The sequence below is a fragment of the Patella vulgata genome, chromosome 4, assembly GCF_932274485.2.
Source record: "Patella vulgata chromosome 4, xgPatVulg1.2, whole genome shotgun sequence".
NCBI lineage: Eukaryota > Metazoa > Mollusca > Gastropoda > Patellidae > Patella > Patella vulgata.
Genome location: NC_065882.2, coordinates 47,439,984 through 47,467,751, shown reverse-complemented (window position 1 = coordinate 47,467,751; position 27,768 = coordinate 47,439,984). Strand labels below are relative to the sequence as shown.

The 27,768-nt window shown below is 32.4% G+C and overlaps 1 protein-coding gene across 35 annotated transcripts in view; it reads left to right on the top strand.

Annotated features, from left to right (window-relative positions):
- LOC126818912 (FERM domain-containing protein 5) overlaps window positions 1-27,768 on the top strand; it is a 49,080-nt gene that overhangs the window by 4,546 nt on the left and 16,766 nt on the right. For all 35 annotated transcript variants that reach the window (XM_050546583.2, XM_050546578.2, XM_050546580.2 and 32 more), the window contains exons 2-8: window positions 15,903-16,007; window positions 17,728-17,770; window positions 18,176-18,254; window positions 24,692-24,789; window positions 25,343-25,463; window positions 25,633-25,720; window positions 27,440-27,528. In XM_050546583.2, the coding sequence (XP_050402540.1) occupies window positions 15,903-16,007; window positions 17,728-17,770; window positions 18,176-18,254; window positions 24,692-24,789; window positions 25,343-25,463; window positions 25,633-25,720; window positions 27,440-27,528 (623 nt within the window). The remainder of the gene's footprint in view (window positions 1-15,902; window positions 16,008-17,727; window positions 17,771-18,175; window positions 18,255-24,691; window positions 24,790-25,342; window positions 25,464-25,632; window positions 25,721-27,439; window positions 27,529-27,768) is intronic.

Below are 27,768 nucleotides of genomic sequence, written 5' to 3'. Positions count from 1 at the left end.
ATAATGCTACAATATTTCAAACATTGATCAAAAGGGAGTAATAAAAAACAATAGCCATTTTGTAAACTGAATATCTTTCTGCGTTTTTCATGCACATAACAAAACTTGTCCACTGTGATTCTGAAAATTTGACAGAAACATAGTTTTTGTAATTTAGCCATAACTTCCTTAATACACTGACATGTCTATTTGTATAATTCAACTACCAAAATGTATTATAGGAAATGTTCTATAAGCATGTATTTATATTCTTTCCAAAAAAGTCACAGAAGATATATTAATTTGAGTTTCAAAATACAATTTATTGAAGTGAGACTTTTGGAACATTGAAGATATACATTGACTTGAAATATGGTGGTCATCAGGAGAGGCCATTGTTACAACTATTGTGTATAAGAAATGGACTGTAAATGCTGGAAGTCGTTTCCAAACTGTAAAACATCAACAAATTGAAATCTGAACAAATATTGTGCTTTACCCAAAAGGTTTCTAGTTTCTTCTTAAGAGTGTGTGTCGGGTGTATACATGTAGTCCAATCTGTGCATTGTAGATCATAAGGCCTGTTAGTGTTACAGCTTTGTACATGTATGTGATAAGGGGTTGGATTGACTACCTAACTTTGTGGGTTGCTCCTGGTACTCCAGACTCCTTCCACAAGCAAATAACTAATACTGAAATAATAATATATGACCATTCTAGTGTCTGGTTAACAGATTCTGGTGACTCTTAAATCCTTTTTATACGCCCACATTTAAATGTGGTCGTATTTTGTTGTCGCCCCCGTCCGTCCGTCCGGCGGTCCAGCGTCCACAATTGCTTGTGGATGCTCTAGAGGCTATAGTTAATATCTGATTGACTGTAAATTTATACACAGTCTTTAAGATCATGAGACGAAGAAGCCTATTGATTTTCAGCGATTTCCTACAATTACTGCCAGAGTTATGGCCCTTGATCACTTCAAAAAATCTTGTGGACGCTCTAGAGGCCAAAGTTAAAATCCGATTGATCTTAAATTTATACACAGTGTTTAAGGTCATGAGGCGAAGAAGCCTATTGATTTTCAGCGATTTCCGATAATTACTACCAGAGTTATGGCCCTTGATCACTTCAAAAAATCTTGTGGACGCTCTAGAGGCCAAAGTTAATATCCGATTGACTTTAAATTAATACACAGTGTTTAAGGTCATGAGACGAAGAAGCCTATTGATTTTTAGCAATTTCCGATAATTACTGCCAGAGTTATGGCCCTTGATCACTTAAAAAAATCTTGTGGACGCTCTAGAGGCCAAAGTTAATATCCGATTGACTTTAAATTCATACACAGTGTTTAAGGTCATAAGACGAAGAAGCCTATTGACTTTTAGCAATTTCCGATAATTACTGCCAGAGTTATGGCCCTTGATCACTTTGAAAAATCTTGTGGATGCTCTAGAGGCCAAAGTTAATATCCGATTGACTTTAAATTTATACACAGTGTTTAAGGTTATGAGACGAAGAAGCCTATTGATTTTCAGCGATTTACGATAATTAATGCCAGAGTTATGGCCCTTGATCACTTTGAAAAATCTTGTGGACGCTCTAAAGGCCAAAGTTAATATCCGATTGACTTTAAATTTTTACACAGTGTTTAATGTCATGAGACGAAGAATCCTATTGATTTAGACGCTCTAGAAGCCAAAGTTAATATCCGATTGACTTTAAATTAATACACAGTGTTTAAGGTCATGAGACGAAGAAGCCTATTGATTTTCAGCGATTTACGATAATTAATGCCAGAGTTATGGCCCTTGATCACTTTGAAAAATCTTGTGGATGCTCTAGAGGCCAAAGTTAATATCCGATTGACCTTACATGTAAATTTATACACAGTGTTTAGGATCATGAGACGAAGAATCCTATTGATTTTCAACGATTTCCGATAGTTACTGCCAGAGTTATGGCCCTTGATCACTTTGCAAAATCTTGTGACGCTCTAAAGGCTAAAGTTATCATCCGATTGACTTCAGATTGATACACAGAGTTTAAGATCTTGAGAGGAACAAGTATATTGATTTTCAATGAATTTTTATGACTTGGAACAGCTAAATCCATGATATTAAAAGTTTTGTATACAAAACGTTAGCATGGGGTAGAAGTTTATAAAAACCAAACAAATTCTAATGGTTTTCTCAGTTGTTGCTCTTAATCAGATTTTAGTGTATTATAAATGTTTCATTACCAAAAAAAGTAAAAATATGCGACAACTCTTGTTGACTGCCCGGACGATTTAGCTGCTGTGGGTGTATATTTCGTTGCCTGGCAACCTATCTTTACTCTCTTTGTGGTTTGATATTAACTTAAGACATTTCAGTTAATTATTTCATATCCGATCCTGTCCATATATGTTCTTGTCTTTAAAATTTATTTTACCTATACAATAATTTGTGGGTCAATAGCGGTAGGCTTACAATGAAATTTCAAAGATTAACTGTTACAGAAACCAATACTTGTTAGTTACTGGGCATATTTCGGTTTCAAGGATCCATTTCAGTGCTTGGAGAGTAATTTGTCACATTTCAAATTATTAAGAAATCATTACAATCTATTGACAAAAATGGAGAGTTTTTAAACCTAGCATAAGATTGATAATTTGATGTTCAGATTTCTAATCACCTACAGTATTAATACACAGGATCTCTCCTGTTAATAATCATGGTATGATGATAAAACATAATACAGAATATACATGTATGAATAAACATGATCATAAATCTATTCTCTAGATTTATTTATAGCGATGGAACAATGGAAGAAATAGACATACATGTAGTTATACTGATATCTAAACTCAGTACTACCAGTGTATCAATTTCATTCAGGGTCCATTGAGAATACATAGCTTACTTTGATTATATTTACACATGTAGAAGTGATAATAAAGCACTAAATTCTACAACCTTAAGGTAGAATAAGACTAAAAGCTGAAGTCAAAGCTAACAGATTTCAGTCAGTGACACATAGTGGTCAACCTTTACATGTACATGTACTTGTAGGTTTGCATGATGTTGAGATAGACCAGAAGTAGAAAATCTGTTGGTATTTAAGTCATTCATATCTTTTCATTTTAGACATTCATACACTTATACATGTAGAGTGTCCAATGTCTTGGCCATTAACTAAAGATCAAATCCTTGACCATCAAATCTGTGACTGTTTTAATAAAATTGAAGTATTATTAATCATATCTTGGTTAGTCGGTATTTAAATAAATTTATTGATTTTATTGTGTTTAACATCAGTTTAAATTGTAGGAATAATGATAACTGGTGTGGTCATTCATCACCTGTCTAGATTGTCTTTGGTTTAAAGTTTAAAATACAATGCAACACTGCAGGTAGAGCTGAAATTGCTATGGATGTCCAATTGTAGTTTGGAATAGAATTTGCTGTCAAATTCTATGCTCAAAATAGGAGGATAAATATTTAGCTAAGTATAAGTTATTATGCCCAGGTAGATACATAAAGTAGTATGTAGGACAATTATAGGTAGGAGGGAATGTTTCTATTATAGTAAATGTGATCAAAAAGCATTCCTACATGTAGTTATGTTCTGAATAGATTTAATATTGGAGACCCCCTCTCATTGTCCAGTAACTCCTCTCATTGTCCAGTAACCTTTTGTGTTTACCAATAAAACAATACATGTATTGTCACCACATCAGATACATTGTTTACACTATGATGTATATATTTCAATGCCAGTGTTTCATTATTAAGATAACTATTTTTGATCAACCTTTTTTTTCTAATCCAAATATAACCTTTCAGAATTTCTGGAATGTCGATTTTGCCAAGTTGGCATAAATCTTAAATACAGATAGCTGGCAGACTAAGACTACTGTAACTAAGTTGAAATAATATACTTAGTATTATTCCTAGTAATTTTATGAACAATATAGTCTTTTCTAATGTTAAGTGTGATGATAATGAAATTTACAACTTTACATTAGATTTATTGACCATATAAAGAAGGATGTATATGTAGCCTGAAGGAAATTCAATATGTGGTGAGTTTTAAATAAGAACTAATGTACATGTAGGTGTTAATAGACATTGATCAATATTAAGGGATTTCTCTCAATTAACTTAATTTTGTATTATCACAATATTGATAAAAACGATTTGAATACTACAAAACGTACTATATACATGTAAAGCCCAGGAAGACAGGAATTTTAATTTGTAGTCTAAATTTGCAAATTAGTCAAACATATTTAGTATTTATTAAATTCAAAATACAATTTATACTTATTGCGTAAATACAGTACTATGTACTTAAATGTGACATAGAAAAAAATTGTGAATGAAAAATAATATCCATTTTTATACCAAGTACATATAATTGTACATAGAATGATGTAAATGCTTATCATTTGATACTAAAAATATATACGTGTATGTGATACAAGGTATATTGAGTGTAAGCAATTTTATATCAGGGAAAATCAATATAAATGAATTTATCCAAGCTATGATGATTAATTGGAACATAAAGATTGAGGTCATTACAAACAGCATATGGTATAAACCTAGTTGTGATTAATCCTGAATATGATTATTATTTTATTAAAAAATATATGTCTATTCTTAATGCCTGAGTCGTCATGTTTGGGAAGTTAGCATAAATTTTTTGGGTGTATTCTTTTAATTTGTCTTAGATCAAGTATCAGCTGTTCATAAGCTTTTATTCTGTTTAATATTTTACGAAAACCAAGCATTTATCCTATAGCCTAATTACACGTAAAATTAACATTGTGTCCACATCCAGTGAACTGCTAATCTCAAAAGCTGTGCAATTTAGAATTTGAACATGTTATCTTGAATGGGCCACACTTTGAAATGGTATAGCATTGTGGGTCAGCAGTCAATTTAAGTTTTTAAATGGAAGTACAACCAAATTAAATCAAAAAAGCAAAACATACTTTCCCGTATTAGTTGATAAGTTGACTAGATTGTACATTAAATACCATACAATATAATGAACAACTAACTTACTATATAGCTAGGTGTACCGTATACCACAGTGGACCTATCAGTAGACTATTTATATGGCTTGGTAGAAATAGCAAACACTACATCTACAACCAAGATAATAAAAAAAAATCTACTACTACAATTACTACTAGGGTAGATATATAGGTTTCATCCAGGGTGTTAAACTATTAAACAACTGTGACTGTTTTATGGTCATACAGTAATAGGATTAAACCGATTAGATAGAAGTATTATTGCTTTGTGTTTCTGCTTTCAATGAATAGGTTTATAAGAAAAGTTTTCCTGCTAACTTGTCATTTTCCCACCCAACATATTGATTAAGTGGGCAGATGGGAGATCTCTGGTTTGTGTCTTGATTTACATTCACTACATACCAGAATTAATATACAAACAGCACTAACAAAATATGAAAACTGTCAGAAATAGTATACCTTACACCTTCTATGAAAGTTTATATGATCCACTTTAAATCAGGGTTGATACTTGAGCAATTTTATTACCAGTATGTGTAAGCTTATGCAAATGGAGAAGAAAATCTTATAACTAATACTTTAAAATTTTCTGAAACATGTGACATCTCTTTAATTTCTGGACAATAGACTTGAGTGCTGTTTTGTGTTGTGTTTTTTCCAAATATCAATTTGGTCTATTTTAGGAAGCATAATCTTTACAAGCAACATATGGTACACACTTGCTTATGTTCACATTATAAAGATTCTTCCTAATAACTGTTTGACAAAGCTAGAAATTTGCAATCTTATGATGCCAATATCTCAATTTAGCTTTGACCAAATGTTTTGACAACAACATTTTTAGGGTGTCAAATAGTTGTACATTGACCTTTAAAATATTTTGATGGATTCCATTAGTACATACCGCCTAATAGACTTGTGTCAGATAAAGTATTTGCCAAAATGTGGGAAGTTTATAATTTACAATTCATGTTATTTCATCAGATTGGTAAAATCATAATTGGATAGCGTATACATGTACATGCAGATCATGCCCCTAAACTAAACAACTGGCTTATAGTACAGATATCTAATTGTTTTCAACTATATATTTAGAGAGCCAATTGACTACTAAACAAATCTTCTGCAATATAAAGAAAGCCCCTTCTCCCTAAATAAAACCTTACTCTCTCTGAATTCAATTATATCTATTGAAAGATATAAAGTAGTGTAGGGGAAGTGTAATACAGAAATACATGTACATTGTTTGAATATTAAGGATTCATGTAGAAATAATCCATGTGTACTGACTATACTTACACAAAACTTTAGCAGTATACTTAATTCAGATCTTTCAGAAACTGACTACTGGTAATGAATTGTTTCAATGGCATTTAGTAATTGAACTGGAGTATACAGGTCACAATTCTATGGAATACAATTGCTGCTTATTATTGAGCAACGTTTCGACTAGGCTATCTCTGGTTGATCAGCATTAACTATTGTTGTGTACATGTATATATTGCCTTGTTATATTTTCATATTTTATCATTGCTTGATAATGACTAGAGAAGCCTAGTCGAAACGTCGCTCAGTAATAAGCAGTAATTGTATTCCATGGAATTGTGACCTGTATACTGGTAATGAGACTAAGGGTGGGCATGTAAGTGGATGTGATAGTTACAATGTACCACTGTCACTACCACAAGAGTTGCAGGGGTGGGGGGGGGTCGAGTGATCAAAAAGGTTGCAAATGGATAATTGACAAGTTGTTTTCGATTATATTGAAAGAACTTTTTATTTACTGTTGTACAATACAATATACATGTACATGTTGACGTTTTAGTATATAAGTACTGAGAAGAGATTTCAAGTACATTTAATTGTGAACTTATAGGTTTTAACACTATATATGTACAGGTATAGCCATCTAATTTTACAAATATCATATATCTTCATCTACAGGTATGACTGTATGAAAGTAAAATGTAGCACAAATCGTCTTTGTGTATCAGTGATTAGGTGTTTTTCACATGAAATAAATTATATTTTTTTTTGTGTGTTTGAAATAGCCTTCAACATAAGCAAATGTTAAAGGGGCAAATTCCTAGCGTCTGGTTATTCCAGTCTACATACGCCGTTTGGTTTGGTGCAATATGTCTAGCCTCATTCCTCGAGTCTCTTGCTAGAACTGGGGCTGAAACGCATTATGGTACACGATTCGTGTACCAATGGTGAAATATTTATTTTGTCTTAAATATTGGATATCAGAAGCCCGTCTTTTTCCGGTAAGATCACAGCATCAATGTTGTTTTAAATTGACAAATAATTCATGTTTTCAATGTTGAAGATTTTGGATGATATTGAGTTAGAGACTTAGCTACTTTAAGCTAAATTATTTTAAAGTTCCTACTTGCAATTAGTGAAGTATATTATAATCAAAATACAGTGTATCTACTGCCTGGGTTCCCAATCACTGGGGATTGAGAAGCACTTTTTCATGAAAAGCATATACACCTCTTGCCACATTGCGAATTGTCTTTCCTCAATTTTTAAAAAGGTGCAAAAATGTAAACGAAGAGATTGGGAACCACTGATCTACTGTCTTGTAATCTTTCATATCTCCATGTCTGTATTGTGACTAGGTTGGAATGCTAGATACATTTGACTTTTAGGGAACAAATTGGTAACCCAGGATATGAATGAGATGGCTTTTAGTACTTGCTGTTACAAATCATACATACATGTATGATAATATTATTAGTATGATTTGGCCTAAGGGATTATCATTTATGATATTTACTGTAATATTAATCTCCTACCTCAGGTGTAGATATACATGTATACTACCATATCTCTTATCATTATACATGTATGTCTTTTCCTGTCACCTATCACTGAATCATAGTTGAAGTAGATTGCAATATCAATCACATTCTCACTTTTAATGGCTCAATACCACTCTTGTTGTAACTGAATAATATGTCCCAATCTTTATTCTGGTCAACAAATTGCACTATTTTACAATATTCCAATTAATTGATGATACAAATTTCATCTTAACACACCTAATTTAAAAAAATGGAAAAATTCAACTAAATGATTTGAAAAGCCTGACATAAAGCTTTTCAAATGTGACTTGGATTTAAAAATATTTTTGAACCCTCTGGACAAGTAAAATAGGATTTAATGGATAATTTACACAACAGGTAGGACACTAACACATCTAGTACTTAGAATAAGGCTATTTTTTATTTTCTGGAGCTGTCAAGCCAGCAAGAGTGTTATTGTCCCTTTAAACTACAAACTTCATTGAGGGCTGATATTAAAGTTCAGTGTAAACTAATTTTCTAGACCTCTTTGATTTGGGGATTGGCTCTATTTGTGTTCTACTTTGGACAGTTTAACCTGAAAACGAAACTAAACAAAATGACTTTGTAAGTAATCAAAATAACATGTCAGAAAATCCCAATTTAACAGTTGTTTAGACCTAAATCAAAGAGGTTTAGTACCTTTAAACTAACATAGTACTCATGACTAAAGACTTGTTCAAAAGGTTGCTGCTGTATTGATGAAATAGAAGCAGATAATTTCATTTTGACCATCAGATACATATTGTATGTACTTGTATTTTGTGTGAATTCAATATGATGTTGATGGTTAATTCATCTTTAGGACATAGACATGATGTGGCCTCAAATTTGTGATCAAATCAAGAATCAATTTGATCAGCCAACAGACTGAGACATAATAAAAATGTACCACTTTTCACTTTTATAAATGGATGATAGTAAACCTTGTTTAATTTATGCCATCACACAACCAGCATTCATTACCAGCAGACAGGGTACACTCAAGGTTATCCAAGGCCTGTAAGGCAATGATGCATGACAAGACTGGTTGTTAATATTCTGTAAATGTTGGTTAATGTCCAGTTTTTACAATCATGTTAAAAATCACATTTCGGCTGCATTGTGTCTATCCAGCACTTCCAATAAATCACTGGTGCAATTTCATTACATCTTAGTATAGTTTGAACTTTGAAGAGGTATAGTAAAGTGGCGTTTAGGGCTTTTATTCAAAACAAAAAATTTTTGGGGGGTTATTCAAGGTATTTGTTGATCTAAGAAATTTCTTTCCGCTTATACATGTATGTAACATTATATGCAAGTATGTAAATTTTAGACATGCACAGAGTTCGAAAATGTTTTTTACTTAAGGAAATCTGCTTTTGATGTTAATGATTGCAAGTGTGCTTTTCTTTTAAAGCTAACTTCATCAAATTATACTGTAATAGTTCTTTAATTCTTTGTGATTTATTGGTTTTCTCTGACACATTTGTTGGGTGCAGTTTCAACCTTTGCACTTTGAGTTTAAAGATTTCTTATTATATAATCTAAACTTGATCAATTTCAAAACAGCCACATTGAAATGTGGTTGTATATTTTTGTCAGCTCCACTGTCATCCACAATTGCCTGTTGACTCAGTAAAGGCTAAAGTTATTATCTGATAGACTTGAAATTCTTATTTGGGTATTATGGCAGGGGACTTAAGTCCTGTTTACATTACACATTTTAAGCGTGCCATAAACAGTTCTGAGAATGGAACATTTAATTTTTTATAGTGTAAATGGGTTAAACCTAAGTGTTCCTAGAGACAGTTGAGTTGATTCCTTCTTGGTTTCTTCCGTACTCTCAATATGAAAAATAAAATAAAAATTATGGGCCAAATGTAACTAAATAACCCGCCATAATTGTTTTCATCCGGGTAATTTGCATAGGGACGACTGAAATTAAATTTTCTGTGAAGAGTTCGACATTTAGCGTACATGGAACAGTTCCGGGATTGGTTATTGTAGAGTAATGTAAATGGGTAATTTTCATGAAATTTATCGGGGCCTGGAATGGTTCCGAGAATGGAACACTTATTGTGGCCAAGTGTAAACGCGACTGTAGCCTCACTGTTGGTTTAGAATATCTGGAAAATATGTACATGTAGCATTTGACTGGCAGCAGATAGTAAATGTTTCCTGGTAACAGAACTGATACTGTACCAGCGTGACCATGTTATTGAGAATGGTTTTAAATTATAGCTGATTTGTGTAGCCTCTTGCAGACAATGTAGGATTCTACAACAAACAATTATCAACTCTCGTCTGCTTCTGCTAGCAGACGTCTAATTAATCAATGGTTAGTCACATATATATTTATAGAACATTTGTCCATTAAACAATTTATGGATCTTATAGATTGAAAACTGTCTGACAAATAAAAATCTTCTAGGTATTAATACATGTACTATTATACATTATACTGATATTACATCAATTTATTTAAAAATGTTAGGGGTGGTGCATGGTGACATTTGCAAAAACAAATCGGGGGGGGGGGGGGTAATAATAATATTATCTTTCAAATACAAGGTTATATTGAACTTGCTCATTTCAAATTAAAGTCTTGTTTTCATGGGCCAATATTTTTTGAACCAGGAAATGATTTCATCACTTGGTATTTTTCTTTGGTCAACCATTTTTTAAAAAAAGTCATCAGCTTGCCGATTGAGTACAATTCGTATAAAACTTGGTATGCTTAGCATTGACTATTCCACATCGATTGGTGGACCATTATGGACTTTTTCTGGTTCGTGTAGTAGGGTTGTACTTGTCTTGTTGCTGTACAATGTAACTGTTGGGTGAGGTTAGTGTAAAATCTAACGAAAGCTTAAAATACAAGATTTAATAACCAGGGTAAATGAAATGCATTGATAATATGTTTGCTTAATAAGAAGGGTTATAAAAACAAGAACTAGATTTGTTTACCAATATTATACATGTAAACATTCAGATAATATGTGTGGTAGATTGATACCGGAGGGGGCTTCAATACCACTCTGATGTGACATTACAGGCCTTAATCAAATTGAGCCATTTTAAGTCATTATATTACTGGTTAAATAATTAACAGTCATAAGTAAAAGTGCAGTTGACAGATTTATATGGGACACAGACACGAGTATCAGTCTAATCATACAATGTATATTGATCCACTTACATGTGATTAGCTTTCGTACAAGCTCTTGTCATAGTGTAAGCTTATTTAATCACGAAGTAAGGAGGAGAAAAGATGTTTAAAGAATATTAAACTGACGTAAATCTGTCTCTTAGTATTGTGGAGGTATATTTTTAGCAAATAACAAAGGACCTTGCACCCAATAAACTTTACTTAGCAATATTTGTCAACCAAAAAAGTCAGAAACATGTGCTCAGAAATTGACATGTACTGGAGATACATGTAGCTGATAGTTTGAAATATTAAAATAAAAATTTCAAGAGACTTACATGTAGTCATGTGCGTTTATTATGGTTGTATTTCATTATAGTCCGATTGCATAATGTGGTGTAGACATGTTCAATTTTTTTATTCAACATTGTAAAGATATGCAAGTATGTTAGATTTTTTAAGGACACAAGTTACCTTATTTGTACAGTAAAGTTGTGCGTGGGTTGACTAGTTTAATATTTGTATAAAACACTGATTGTGTAACAACCTTATATTGATTAATCTTTCCAGAGTACATGTACTTCATTGAGTTTCTGGAATTTAGTATGCATAGGAATAACAATAATTCAACAAAAGCCATCCAAAAATGGGCTTGTTTTAATGAAATTGATTATTTGCCTGTATTTCTGTCGTTATAGTGCTAATATTCTACTTGTTATTTTCAGTAGTGCCTTCTATAGTGATTACAGAATACTAGTTGTATCTGTTCACTCTTGTTAAATTATTCTAACACATCAGTCTCGCCTCAATCTTACAATATCTCATCTCCTCTTATACTACCTATTCACCCACATGTACATGTACTATAACAATGCACCAGTATTCAGAGATTAAAAAGAGGATGAAAAAGCATTCTACAAGAGAGAACAATATGTACAATTATAACTATGGTTTAATACAACATACCTTTATTTGTAGTCCCAGATAAAGACCTTCCGAAATGGTGGGTTTAATATTAGTAATGAATTGTATTGCCTAAAAAACACGTTTTTTTATTCAGTACCATTATTGACAGATGGTCTAAATAAAAAGCTCCATTAAATTGTACTTTGTTTTATTGATGTTCTCAGTTATAAAAGCTTGTAAAATGCTTTGATATCAATAAAATATAGTAAATAAACCTATTTTATTGGATAATTCATCAATTGGAATTTAGTTATCTTTAGGTTAAATGTTGTTAGAGCCACCAGGTTCCGTCCAGTGATTTTCAATTAGTAAATTAAACTGTATTTTATTAATTACTAGCGGATGAGCCCGCGCTACACAGGTTGAAAGGAGTATAACTCTGGAAGCGGTAACCGAACATCACCTAGCCCATGTTACTCCCTTGTCCAAACTACCCCTGTACACCAAATTCCATCCTCCGAACAGCCCTAGTGTACATGTAGCTGCCAACCCTGAACAGTCAGATAAACAACAGTCACAAATATTGGTATACATGTACATGCATGATGCATTTCTGGTGTCGAAGACACATTTATTCTACACTATAACAACAATTTGAAGATAGAATATATTTTATAAACATATTTTGCATTGAATGATCAGTGTGTACATTTACATGTAAATAATATTATAATTCAGTAGATCTATAGAACCTTTACCCCAACTACATGTACATGTAGAAACAGAGAATATGTAATTATAAATGTAGAATATTATTATACACACTTTAATGATGATGAGCATAAATAGTAGAAACAAACGATCGACTTTGATAAATACATGTAGTCACTCAATGTCTGCTTGTGCTTAGTACTGTGATATACAGAGTAAAGGTGTTTTTAGCCTTGGGCCTATTTTCAGCAAATTGTTCTGACAAGATCTGTTATGTTTGTTATATCTCCTTGAATCCGATTATTACTATACTATTGTTTTACTACTACAAGTGTATAGTTTTAAGCTGTAGCGTGGTTTATAAACCGGTATAGTCAGATATATATATACATGTATACACCTACATGTACATGTATAGTGTATGTGAACATCTGGTGGTGTGAGTCTATCTACTCCACCTAAAGGCCTTCACCACATACCAGTCATTCCTAACTCATTGATTATAACCACCATATTGATGGCCGATCTTAACAACAATTACTTTTCTTAACAAACTCGTCTTGTACTGTGTTGATTAATTTCACTGATTAATCTGATAATGAATACCAGAGATATTTTCTGTTTTTGCACACACCGGGTTATAATTAGGAGCCAGCTATATTTAGAATAGAATAAGATAAACTGGTGTAGAATATTAATCAAATTTTGTGCAATTAATATAAAGTAATATACAATTTTTTTTTATATTTGTAATTTGTTGTTTTAGAAAGTCATAAACCTAGTCTAAATGCATGTTGAATTGATGCAGGTCTTTGTGGAAGCCCATGCTCAATATCTGTATTTTTATCAATTGTTCGAGTTTTGTTTCTGAAGGAAGAATTCATAATTTGTACTAGATGTACATGTATAGGTTAGCTGTTCGCTTAACATTAAGACTTCATGTTCATGTAGGACCACATTAGCAATGTCTCTAGGCACCAAACTAAACATATCTTTCTGAAAATGATGGTACAAAGTCAAAAGAACAAATATTCTTTTTTAATTACACCTCAATTGAAATTTGTGTAATGTACATTATGTCATATGTACTGAATGTACAGGTATATGTTCTGTGTGGAAGGTGTTAGAAAGTTAGAATAGTGTTTGATATGTAGAATGTCAAAGGTATTATTGTTAAAGGTTATCCACTTTTATAACCATCTTCATCATATATCTCCTTTACACCATTTCTTCTATATATAGCTACTTGAGTAAATACGTGTAGATCAAATGGCCTTTTAATTTTGAAAGATACAACATAGATTTAATACATATGGTATACTATAATCAAACTGGTATGGATGGACGCACACATTAAATTGGCTGTAAACTTCTCACCATTAAGGTTCATTGGATGCACATCTCTCCGGTAGTCTTTATCATGCATAATGAAGATGTTGGAATTCAGTAAACAAGTATGAGCGTACTATGGTCCAAGAACTGAGCAAGACATTCTTGCAGGCATCTTGAAATTATGACATATTAAAAATCAAAGTGTGTCAATCGACTAGCACTTGTTCAAGGAACAAGTATGCCAAATTTCATTTTGATTGTACTTGAATTGGCGGAGCCTTGGGCTTTTTGCGAAAGAGCATCACCCCCAAGAACAACAACAACAACAAGATGAGTGCAGCTACCCATTGAAGAAACCAAGTCAAAAGTCTTGCTGTGCATGTACTAATATGACCCGAATAAAGGGAAGTCAAGTAGACTTCCTGATATTTTAGTCATAATATCTATATAAGCATAGATATAAGCTATATAAATTGAATTGTAAAATTGTTATTTTATATATAGAATATTTGTTTATATTGAAAGCGTATGTGGATGAGTCATCTAGCTGTAAGAGTATTAATCAATAATTTAGACTGGGTGAAAATAGAAATATAATTTCTCTAATACTTCATATACCGGTAGTTAGACAGACATATTGATATATTACTTTATTACTTCTTATATTCTACCTATATTCTACCTAGTACTTAAAATATAATTACTTACATTTCTATCATGCAATGTACGTAAATTACTAGCTGATGAATAGGCACTGCCCGGGTTGTGCCTATAAACTCTGAAACCGGAAGCAGTGGGCCAATGCCAATGCCACCTAGCCCATGTTACTCCCCGGTCCAGGCTACCTCTATACACCAAATTTTAGCCTCAGGACACCCCTAGTGTAGCCGCCAACCTTGAACAGACAAACAACAGTCACAAATATTGGTATAGATCTCCTCTAGAACTATTTCAATGTTATGTTGACATAAAATATAGGACTACTTAGTGCAATAGGAATAAACCATATTTGACTAGACACAGTTATTTTTAAATAATCATTTCATATTAAGTCTGTCTGCAAGTTATTTTGGTAGAAAAATGTTCATTATAAGTACTGTAGACAGTTATTATATGTATACATGTGATATAAATAGTAATTGCAGCAGACATCTTGTTAAGACATAATATAAGCTGGATAAAGAAGGAGTAATTAACGATGTCTGTGTAATTCTGTAGGTAACAATATCAAATTCAAATCCATTGATCCCTCATGAAAAACCTACAAGCAATTAACCTTTAACCTGCACATATTGTGCATTATTTATTAATGTATAAGACTTACAGATACATGTATGATAACATGAAGCTGTTTAATAACCTCATTATCATTAACCTTTCCCAGTCTTTCTTAGTCCTTAAGCTATTCGCCCTTTTGATAACTCAAAACATTCCTTTAACACATTTATTGCCAATGTTTTGATGATATTTTTTAACAAAAAAAGAAATACAAACAATGTAAAGTTTAAATAATCAACCCAGGAACAAATATATCACAGTGTAATCAGATAAACATTGACTCAAGTTGAATTTTTTAAAGTTCATTTAAAGTAATTGTCAAGCAGGAATTTGAATTGTTTTAAGATTGCAAGTGGGAGGAAGAGATATAAATTTACTTAGCACACAGTCAGATTATTTGCTGAATATTAATACTCTGAATTTAATCATAAAATTTTGATAAAACAGTAATCCTATATCAAGAGTTTTTTAAGTGCTAACTGTTGCTGCAGTTCTACTCAGTATTATTGTAGAAAAACAATAATAAATGTGTTGTAGTATACATGTATGTCGTGCCCCCAGTTCCTGAATCAAAACTTTGCAAAGCTACAGTATGTAATACTACCTCATCTGATTAACATTATCAATTTGGGGACACAGGTTTTAAATTAATTAAGTTATTAAAGTTTATGCATTCTCTTTTATTTTGCAGAAAGACACAATCGGACAATGGCTACTCGAAAGGGTCTGCGAAAAACTGAACATAGTAGAAAAGGATTACTTTGGTCTGAGATATGTAGATTCAGAAAAACAGAGAGTAAGTTTTTGTCTATCCATCATAGAATTTGTTTTTTCTACTATATTGTCATTGTTTTTTTCTACTATATGGCTGTATATTGTCGTCATGCCTTCATGTCATCTATCTGTCATCCACAATTGCTTGTGAATGCTCTAGATGCTAAAATAGTCATCAACTATTCATCAGCGATTTCTGATAATTAATGTTCGAGTTATGACTCTCGAACTTGCATAAAAATCTTGTGGACACTTTTGAGGCAGAATATTTCATACATTTGACTTGAAATTTCATGTGGGGAAGAAAAAACCTACTGAAAACCTAATTACCTATGGGAGTTACATGTATATTCATTAATTACTTACAAAAATGTGCTGTAGGAATTATTGCTCTTGATTGCTTAGAAAAATGTTGTGGACACTCTATAGACTTAATATTCTTATATTGACTTCAAAGTTACAGTACGTACAGTGTTTATGATCGTGTGATGACAAAGCCTATTGATAGTAAACAACAAAAAGTCTGTCGGTCCGGCGTCCACAATTGCTAAGGCTAAAGTTAATATCCGAATGACTTTAAATTTATACACAGTGTTTAAGGTCATGAGACAAAGAATCCTATAGATTTTCAGCCCTTGATTATTTTGAAAAATCTACAGGCTAAAATTAACATTTGATTGGCTTTCAATTTATACACAGTCTTTAAGGTCATAAGACAAAGAAGCCTATATATTTTCAACGATTTCCAATAACTACATTACTGCCAGAGTTATGGCCCATGATCACTTTGAAATATCTTGTTGACGTTCTTGGGGCCAAAATTTAATATTCGATTGACTTTAAATTTATACACAGTGTTTAGGGTTATGAGACGAAGAAACCTATCTTTTTAAGAATTCTGATAATTCATCTGATTACTGCTACAAGTTTTGTTTACTATATAGCATTAGGTAGAACGAGAAGCCTATCAAATTTGTTGCCCTTGATCAGTGTTAAGTGTCCTTTAAAGGGAACAATAATGAAAAGGTGACAGCCTTTATGAACTGCTTGGAAGGATTTAGCTGCTGTGGGCATATTTTGTAGTCTGGAAATATACATGTATTTTGTCAACTTTCTCAGAGGAATTTTAGTTGACCTTGGTAGAAGGAGGTGATGGAAATTACAGTGACAAAATAATGTATTAGATATAACAGTGTAAATGACAAGACCAGATTTACTATTAGTCTACTGTGACATTTTGAATAGCTACCACAGGAACAGACAAGATTGAAGATATTATTACCTATATTATCTACTTTATCAGTAACATTACACTCTATTCTATGGGTGAAAAGTACTTTTTCCACTGTATGAACAAAGAATAATTGCCTTCCTTCGGGGTTCACTAAATGTCCTTGTATTATACATATTGTCGATTCAGTAAAATTATGTACGAAATGGAAAATAGATTGTTTTATTTGTATACCGGTAATGAATAATTTTCTTAAAATGATGCATACGTGTTGGTTGACAAAATATGGAAAATGTGACATATAGCATGAATGTAGGTCCTGAATAAAGACAACTGAAGCAACACTTATAACGGTTTAATATATATTCCATAAGTAATCTGTCATTTTCATCTCTTATACAGGATATTATAAGTAAGATAAATGGTCTTAATATACTACTATAACAGACAAAATTATTGCAATATGTAAATAAAATACCTATATTATACTTAATATTGGTTTATTTTACAGCACTGGTTAGATCCTATAAAAACAGTATATAAACAACTTAAAGGTATTATTATTAAATTATTGTCAAGAGCCAGATGATACAGGGTGCTGTATTGCATGTGAAAGCAGCTGGTAAAGGAGGCCCATGAAAAATTTAATGATTTTTTCGAATCCTCAAATCAAACACACTCATCATATGAACATCTATCTATATTTAGTATGTTTGTCAAGATTGTTATTTATCAATTTCTAAAGAAGAATTCCCCTTTAAATCAAGATGAATTGATGATATTGTTAATATACATTTAGTGTACAGCAAGAAATAGGCTAACATAAGTGAGCATTTTAGATTTTGTAAGATATCATTTTTGTCTTTATTCTTTAAGACTTGAACGTCCATTTATTGCAATCTGCAGTATTTGATTATTTAAACATAATAAACTTTAATTATAAAAATATCTATCCACAGGAGTTAATCCAATGGTTTTGTGTTTTCGAGTGAAGTTTTACCCTGCAGAACCCATGAAGTTACACGAAGAAATCACACGGTAAGCTAACAGTCAGCATTGGATTTAACAATTGAAGAGTCTCATAACAATGTTTCCCCACCCCACTAAAGAGATGTTAGTTTTCTTGGCATATTATCAAAAATGTGATGGATGGAAAATAACGTTATCAAAAATGTGATGGATGGAAAATAAACTTATCAAAAATTCTAATGATTAAAATTTCAACAAATTCCATGTAGATTAGATGTGTAAACGTAATATAGCGTGAAATAGCAGAATAGCAGACACACTCCCTGAGCCTCGATTTGGATGGAACCTGGAACCCGGATGTTTACATTTTGAACAGATGCGGCAGCTACAAACATTGATGGCCGAATGGTTAGCATGTGCGCGCTGTATCATAAGGCCTGTCATTGAGTCAGCTGGCGTGGTTTCTAATCCCCGGTTGTATGTGACAATCAGTAGAGTCGCCTGTCCAACCCTGTGGGTTTTCTCCGGGTCCTCTGGTTTCCTCCCACTGCTAAAGACGCGTACGTGCAAGCGAATTATTGAAACAAAATTAAACCATGTTAGTCCTGAAATGACCTAGTTTGTGTCAGTGGAGGTTAAACCCCATTTTTTTCTCTCTCGTCTCCGTTGTCCGTCAGTCCGGCGTCCACAATTGGTCTTGGACGCTCTAGAGGCTAAAGTAAATATCTGATTAATTGGAAATTTATACACAGTCTTTGAGGTCATTAGACGAAGAAGCCTATTGATTTTCAACGATTTCCGATAATTACTACCAGGGTTATGGCCCTTGATCACTTTGAATAATCTTGTGGACGCTCTATAGGCTAAAGTTAATATCTGATTGACTTTAAATTTAAACACAGTTTTTAAGGTTGTGAGACTAAAAAGCCCAGTGATTTCCAATAATTACTATCTGAGTTATGGCCCATGGTCACCAGGGCTGCTGACAACCAGTATCGCAGCGCAATTTGCGATACATATTTTGTCCGTTGCTAACCAAAAATTAAAATCTAACGTTTTTGATTCGCAGTTACTGCAAATCATTAATAATATGCCTGTCATTTTGGATGTTGACACAAGAATAATCCACATTTTGAAGACTAGAAGGCTTACTCAACACTTTCAATGTGTATTAAATGTTGAATAAAATTTTATAAACAAAACTGAATTCTCCGTGTGACATTTTCTTCTCGAACTACCCAGACACAATACTATATAACACAGGGACATAACTCTATGAATAGGGACTATTAAACTGGAAATAGGGAATCAAGTAGTACCACTCACGTTGCGAGACATCAAGTAATTATATCATATTCATTTTGAAAGAAATAAATCCAGTGTATCCCCCACACATTGTAAATAAAATATAAAAAAATAAATACATGTTAACGTATTGTAAAATGATAAATCAAAGTAAAAATTCCCATAAAATATTATTGTTTATATCGCGTGTGTCTAGTTAATCGAGGTGTGCCCGATTGAACAAAAATAGTAAGACATTATAAAAAGCAGACGAAATTTTTTTCTAACGAAGATTTCTAACGTAACAAAAAAATAGCAATTAAAATGAGTGGGGCTTCGGAAGTCACTTTCAAGAATTGGCTTCAGACATAAGACCTAACTAAATGTCTACATCACATTCACAAACTGTCACAAGTACTTGTGGCAGTGCTAAAAAATCTACGAATAGTCAGAATGGAATCTAATCATATTTGTTATGAACTAAAGTAATATCTTGTTATTTAGGTTTTTATGTTGAAACTGAAAAACTGCTAATCAATTTTTATACGCCCACATTGAAATATGGTCGTACATTGTCTGACCCGTCCGTCCGGCGGTCCGGAGTCCACAATTGCTTGTGGACGCTCTAAGAGGCTAAACTTAATATCTGATTGACTTTAAATTTATACACAGTGTTCGAGGTCTTGAGACGAAGAAACCTATTGATTTTCAGCGATTTCCAATAATTACTGCCAGAGTTATGGCCCTTGATCACTTTGAAAAACCTTGTGGACGCTCTAGAGGCCAAAGTTAATATCCAATTGACCGTAAATTTATACACAGTGTTTAAGGTCTTGAGACAAAGAAGCCTAGTGATTTTCAGCGATTTCCGATAATTACTACCAGAGTTATGGCCCTTGATCACTTCAAAAAATCTTGTGGTCGCTCTAAAGGCCAAAGTTAATATCCGATTGATATTATACACAGTGTTTAAGGTCATGAGACGAAGAAGCCTATTGATTTTCAACAATTTCCGATAATTACTGCCAAAGTTATGACCCTTGATCACTTTGCAAAATCTTGTGACGCTCTAAAGGCCAAAGTTATCATCCGATTGACTTCAGATTGATACACATAGTTTAAGATCTTGAGACGAACAAGTATATTGATTTTCAATGAATTTTTATGACTTGAACACTTAAATCCATGATATTAAAAGCTTTGTATACTAAACGTTAGCATGGGGCAGAACTAATAGTTTTCTGATAATTACTTCGTGAGTTGTTGGTCTTAATCAGATTTTAGTGTATTATAAATGTTTCATTACCGAAAAAAGTAAAAATATGTGACAACTCTTGTTGACTGCCCGGACGATTTAGCTGCTGTGGGCGTATGTTTCGTTGCCTGGCAACCTATCTTTAAATTTGCTAATCAAATTTGGCAAAATTGGACTTTTTGATAAGCAGTGCTGCTAATCAACTGAAAATTTACCGACCGCCCTGATGGTCACTTTAAAAAATCTTGTGGATGTTCCAGCGATCAAAGTTATCATCTGATTGACTTTAGATTGATACACAGAGTTTAAGGTCTTGAGATGAACAAGTATATTGATTTACAATAAATTTTGATATCTTGAACAGCTAAATCCATGATATTAAATGTTTTGTATACTAAACATTAGCATGGGGCAGAACTAAAATCCAAACAAATTCTAATGATTCTCTGATAATTACTTAATGAGTTGTTACTCTTAATCAGATTATAGTGTATTATAGATGTTTCGTTACCGACAATAGAAAAAAATATGCGACAACTCTTGTTGACTGCTCAGACGACTTAGCTGCTGTGGCCATATGTTTCGTTGCCTGGCAACCTATCTTTACCAACGCTTAGACACTATACAAAATGTCGAGCGTTACGTTGTCGTCTCAGATGGAAAATGGTGAAAAAATATTAGAAAACTGAAGGACAGATATTGTTTATTTTTACAGCCCCTAGAGATTGTGGTGTTCAGCATTTAATCATTATAGAACAATTTTATCCAGATAATTCAAAAATACACTAAAATTTTATTGGAAATCCGGGCCCTTATTCACGAAAACTTGAACTAAGTTACAACCAAAATTTTAAGGAATACTGCAACTTCATTGGATATATGCAAATTGATTTTACTGGTCAGCCAATCGAATTGCAGTATTTCTTAAAATTTCAATTGTATCTTAGTTTAAGTTTTCGTGAATAAGGGCCCTGAGGCCTTATCCAATAGGTACTATTTTTCAGGAGTTTGGCTCCATCCAAATTAAGAGGGTTTCAAACTTTTTTTTTGAGAAAAAATAATATATAATTTTCATGCAGGTATTTTATATTGTCTTTACTGTCTCCCCAACCATATATCAATTATGAACAATAACAAAAACATAATAAATATACATACATTTTTATTAACAACATGTCCAAGTTGATGGCTATGTTTTTTCTCTTTACTGTGCAAAGAGCCATAATGTGAAATATTAGGCAATAGACTGTCCTTTAATTGGTTAATAATAGTATGGGGAGATATGTACAGCATGATGTTGATATATTGAGTAATGCTATTTGTTGTCTCAAGATTGTCGTTATAAATTATTTTCTTGTAGGCAAAAGAATGAATCAATAACTATGTCGTCTGCCATCCTAAATCAAATAATAATATGTTTTTCTTCCTCAATGTTTTCCTAAAATAAACCTAGTGTCATATAGTGTTTTTAACTTTCATGTCAGTAGCTATAGATTTATGTAATTTATATCATTGTATAAAACAGCAGTTGAATTACATCATTCTTAACATTTACTTTAACAGCTTCAAATTTAACAACTTCGACCAATTTCTATAGCAAACTAATGATCAAATATTGCGTAATGAATCAAATGATTAATTTAAAGGAGGGAGTCACCTACTCGAGCAATGATGACAGCTACTTGAATCAGCCTTTATAAGTCATATTAAATTAGAAATTGTGTTTAATGGCAGAAACACAACTTTATAGTTAATTTTGACAAACAAAATAAACAAATTTGACTGATTTGCTAAAAAGGACATTGTCATAACAGAAACAGTAGGACTATTTTATTTAGCTTAAATTGTGACATTATTAACACATAGATTTTGATTAAAATCAATGTTTGACTAGTTTTGATTACACAAATGGTGTCTCAAAGTCTACTCTGCTAATCACAGAAAGCAACAAAATTTGATTTATTTTCTTATAGAGGCTTTATTTCAATTAAAATAAAATTTTCAATGGCATGACTCAGTCATTTATTTGCAAAAGTACATGGAATTGCATTTGAATATATTGTGGTTAACGGGTGGATGAGATAAAGCCGTCCATGAATCACAAGAAATACTGCTGGCAAGCTGAACTAAAGATAATTATGAGATTGGCTCCAACAGGTTTCTATTTGCAGATTTTAGAGTTAGACATGTAATTATAGGTGATCTTGACATTTGCTCAGTTCTTAAATAATAGTATTTCATTATTCCTTATAATTTCTAACTTCTACACAGTACACACATCGCTTCAAAAAACGACATCCAGCATTTACAAACCTGTTCATATCTATCCCTTCATATAAATGGCACTATACAGTGTATAATTAATGCTTTTTGGATATAAAATATTTTCAATTGAAGAGAAACAAATGAAACTTAAATTTTATTTCGGTGTGCTTTAAATATTACAGTATCTAATGATTGAGCTAAATGTAGGTCACCGGTCCTAATGTTGTGTAGGTTATTTTCATTATCTTTAATAGCAATAGAATCTGTTGCATAATAATAAACATTTACAAGAAATAGAAGGAAGTTAAAGGAATGTAATGGTAAGGAATATTATTGTTTTAATGATTAAGTGATGGAAGTTGATGATGAATCAGGACTTCCTACATGGTTTACTTGACCTAACTCATGTTGATGTATCATTTCTAGCCAAGCCTTTTATAAATATACAACATTCACAAAACACTACGTTATCAAAACCTTCAGGAATTAATCATTCTATTCACATATAGCCTAACAAATTCTTAATTTTAAATAAAAGATAAAAGCAAAAATCAATTTTCTTTTGAGGCATGTTGAAAATGTTGCTATTTTTATAAAAGCTAACATGAAAGACATGTTGTAGTAGATATTTGACAGTAACCAGCTGGTGTTATAAAATATAATATCTGATAAATAAAAAAATACTATATAGCTTTGGTAATGTATAAGTAGAATACTATTATTATAAACTAATATGATAATTAAAGAGATTCATAAATAATTACTAATTCCAATATTCTTGAGATATTATGACAGTAATGCAGAGGTATGATTATGAATTTAATGCCTTACTTATGCTGCCATTGCTATCCAGTGCAGGGTGGGGGGTGGGGAGGCTATGGTGGCCGCTTTTTTAATGGCCGAATGGTTATTGTGTGCGTGTTGTATCATAAGGTCTGTCATTGAGTCAACTAGTGCGGTTTCGATTCCCCGGTTGTGCATGACAAGAAGTAGGGTTGCCTGTCCAACCTCGTAAGTTTTTTCCTAGTTCTCAAGTTTCCTCCCACTGCTAAAGACCCCTATGCGCAAGTGAATTATTGAAATAAATTGAACCATATGTTAGTCCCGAAATGACCTGGTTTGTGTCGAGTGGAGTTAAAACCTCTCTCTCTCTCATGCGATTGTATGCAACTGCAAATGCCTACCGCTTATATCGTCTTTGCACATATAGTTTCAAGTACCTCAAAGTACTTGCAACTGGACTCTGAGGGTGCTTATGTTGATTAATATGCAACCGACCCCACTGCCTCTAAACTTGGGTCAAAGGAAACACATGATTGTCATGTGCTCAGTAAAAAATGGCGACACTATCATCTAAGGTTAGCAGTAAATTTTGAAACACTGCTCCTACTATTTCATGGTAATATCATTTTTTCTAATACAAAAGCTATGAAGTACACCGAATTCTAAACATTCCCTCAGAACTAATTGCATAAGTTACAAAACTGCTTATACATCTATGTCCCTGTACTGCTTCCAACTGACTGCATAACAGTAAAACGTGTGCAATTACCTGTAGCTGCAACTGGTGTTTTTCAAAGTCGCATGTGCAAGACTGCTTATATACTGTTTTGCATGCAACTTTCCGTTGTATCCAGCCCTAAGTACATAGATGACATTGGGTTAACTGTTTACTTGATAAATAATCTCTTTTTATTTTTAGATATTTTATGTTCCTTCAATTACGTCGGGACCTACACCATGGCCGTTTACTCTGCTCCCCACAAGATGCTATTTTATTAGCAGCATACATCGTGCAATGTAAGTACCAGTATATTTGATACCATTTACTTGTGTGTTGGAAATCCAATAATTTTTTGCTGTAAAAATGACTGATGATAATAGCAGTTTCTCCAAAGAATTTACAGTCTTGAGTATTGGTAGATTAAATAGTAAACCCTACAAACATATTAATAAATTTTTATTGTTGTTTAAACAAGGAATAACAATGCAATAGTTGAAACCTTTCGTGTAGCAGTTTGAGCTGTTATTGATCATCGTATTGATTTATACTGCTCATTTTATATCACAATATTTTTGAAAGGTTGTAGTTGCATTAGTAGAGTAAACAGAGGATTATATGGTTCTAATGGAAAGTGGGTAAAGAAAAAAGTCTGCTTTATTTTATATGACATATTTCAAATAACCATGACAAAAAAAAAATTTAAAACCGATAAAGAAATGGTCTTTTCTTTGAAACCTCAATTATACCAAAAATGGCAGCATTACTGATGTTGGTAACAATAAAAGCTTAACTTTAATAATTTCTGAAGGGTTGTCAATGTATGATTTAAATATGGCTTTTTTTTTACAGCTGAAGTTGGAGATTATGACCAAGAAGATCATCCACTAGGTTATATAAGTGAGTTCAAGATGCTTCCTAAACAAAATGCCAAAATGGAAGAACAGATAATGGAAATGCATAAGACCCTCAAGTAGGTTGATTACTCTAGATTCATTGTGTAACTATCCTTCAAGACTGTGGTCTAAGGGGAGATAACTCCCCAATAACTGAATTTATTTAGATCTATCTTCCTTTTAAGTTAGAATTTGTTGCAACTGTTTAAATAAAAGAAAAGTAATATGCCTTTATTTCTTTTTAAGGGGCCAAGTGCCATCTGAAGCAGAAGGTAACTTTTTAAGGAAAGGGTGTACGCTAGATACATATGGTGTTGATCCCCATCAAGTCAAGGTAAGAACATTTTTTTAAATAAATGTCATGGCTATGTCTAGTAAGACGGGTTTGACATCTAAAAAAAAGTCAAATAATAAGTATAAAAACAGACATAAGAAGAGAAATTTACATAATGGACTATGGATCACAATTTTCCTTGTACTCTAAAATTACAAATTGAACAATCTTGATTTACAAATTTTATTTTGATAATTTTCTATTTATTCTTACATTAGTCTTCTGTAAAAAAGTTACCCATATAAATTAGAAAAAGCAACCTTTCAGGGCTAGAAATTCACGCGAATCTCCGAATCTGATTCGCGCAAGGATTCTCTCAAGAGCTTGCGCTGGGAATCTACAAGGATTCGCTTAAAAATTTTCTAAAAAAACCCAAAAAAACTCAGAGAATTGCCGAGTCCGAGTCCGACTATTGAATGCCACTATGGTATTATATAAATTAATCTACTTTCGGCTAAATTACAACAGGTTAATTATTACTTGTTAATAAAGAAGTCAATCAACTTGCTTGTCGGCTACAACAACAGTCATACCTTAGAGAGAATCGGACATATGTGGTTCATAATCCGAGTAATTAGCACATTTAACGGTGATTTTGATAATCCGGTAACAAAACAAAACAAGCTTGCTGAAAATTCGTTATGGCGAATGAAGACGATCTCGGCATGGTTTGCGAATTGAACGTCATCCACGTTCCGTCCGTGTGAATTCCAGGTACCGGTAGATATTAAAATAATAACTGGATCATACATTGATGAATTCACTGACCAGTTGTTGGGTTAATTTAAATCTTCATTGAATATAATTCCCTGATAGAACACCAAATACAACTGGTCAGAAACAGAAAGAGAAACAGTGGGTATTGTCCAATGACACGTGACATATCGGTTAGAATTAGGTCAATAAACCAGTTTTAAATAGCGTTTACCGTTATGATTTTTTTAATTTTATACACATTCTGACAGAGGCTTTATTTTAAAAATATTATTGAAGGATATATCATAGTTGTTCAGAATTTTATTTTATAGCAATTTCAGTTATGGTTGTCACGTATCATTGTGCCGTTTGTCTTATCATCGACGAATGAATAAAAACTTTTGCAAGTTAAGTGACTAGTTATGTGGTGGACAAAAGACTAAAAATTGTGCTATGAAGAAATGCCATGGTGCCGTATCACCGTTTTTGGCTAAGGCATTTTCTGGATATTACTTTTGACATTATTTTAGTGTTTACCAAAAATTCCATCTGATTTTTTTATTTTTATCATTCTTCTTGTATTTTGGTGTTTTAGATTAATGCAATAAACACAATTTTGTTTTTTTAAACTCTATTATTAATGAATATTAGGAGGAGGTGCAGATGGCATATATGAGAATCCTCTTAGATTCTCGCAAAAAATGACGAATTTCTAGCCCTGCCTTTACTATGCATAAACAATTTTAAAGAAATTTCATTACAATGGGCAGGAAGTGAATAGATTTAGAGTGTAAGAAATCAGTTAATTGTAGATTTCCAAAGCAAGCAAAGTTTTGATTCGTAATCCATTGTGTACAGATTATTGAATTCCTTTTATCAATATTATGTGTTAAGATGAAAGCATGTCAATATTTTATTGATACTTTTAAGAAATTAGGTTCTGATTATATTTATAACCTAATCTATTTACAATAATATATGATATAATCTATTTACATTAATACAAACAAATCTGTATTGTAGGATTCTCGGGGTGATCAATTGTATCTAGGAGTAACTCATCAAGGTATCATGACCTTCCGTGGAAGTAGACGCACACAACTTTTCAAATGGTATTGCATTACTCTTATTCTGTAGTCAAATATACATTTGAATATTTGTTGTCATATATCTGGCTCATAACTCTGTATTACTTTACTGTTCCACTTCATCTTTTCTTAACAACATTTCATTATTGACTGTGTTTAGTTATCTGCGAATCAACCTACCAATCTAAACGTGATGCAAAAAATCTGTGAATGTTGTAAATATCTGAATAAAGGAACAGAAATAACATCTGATTTTAATTAGTT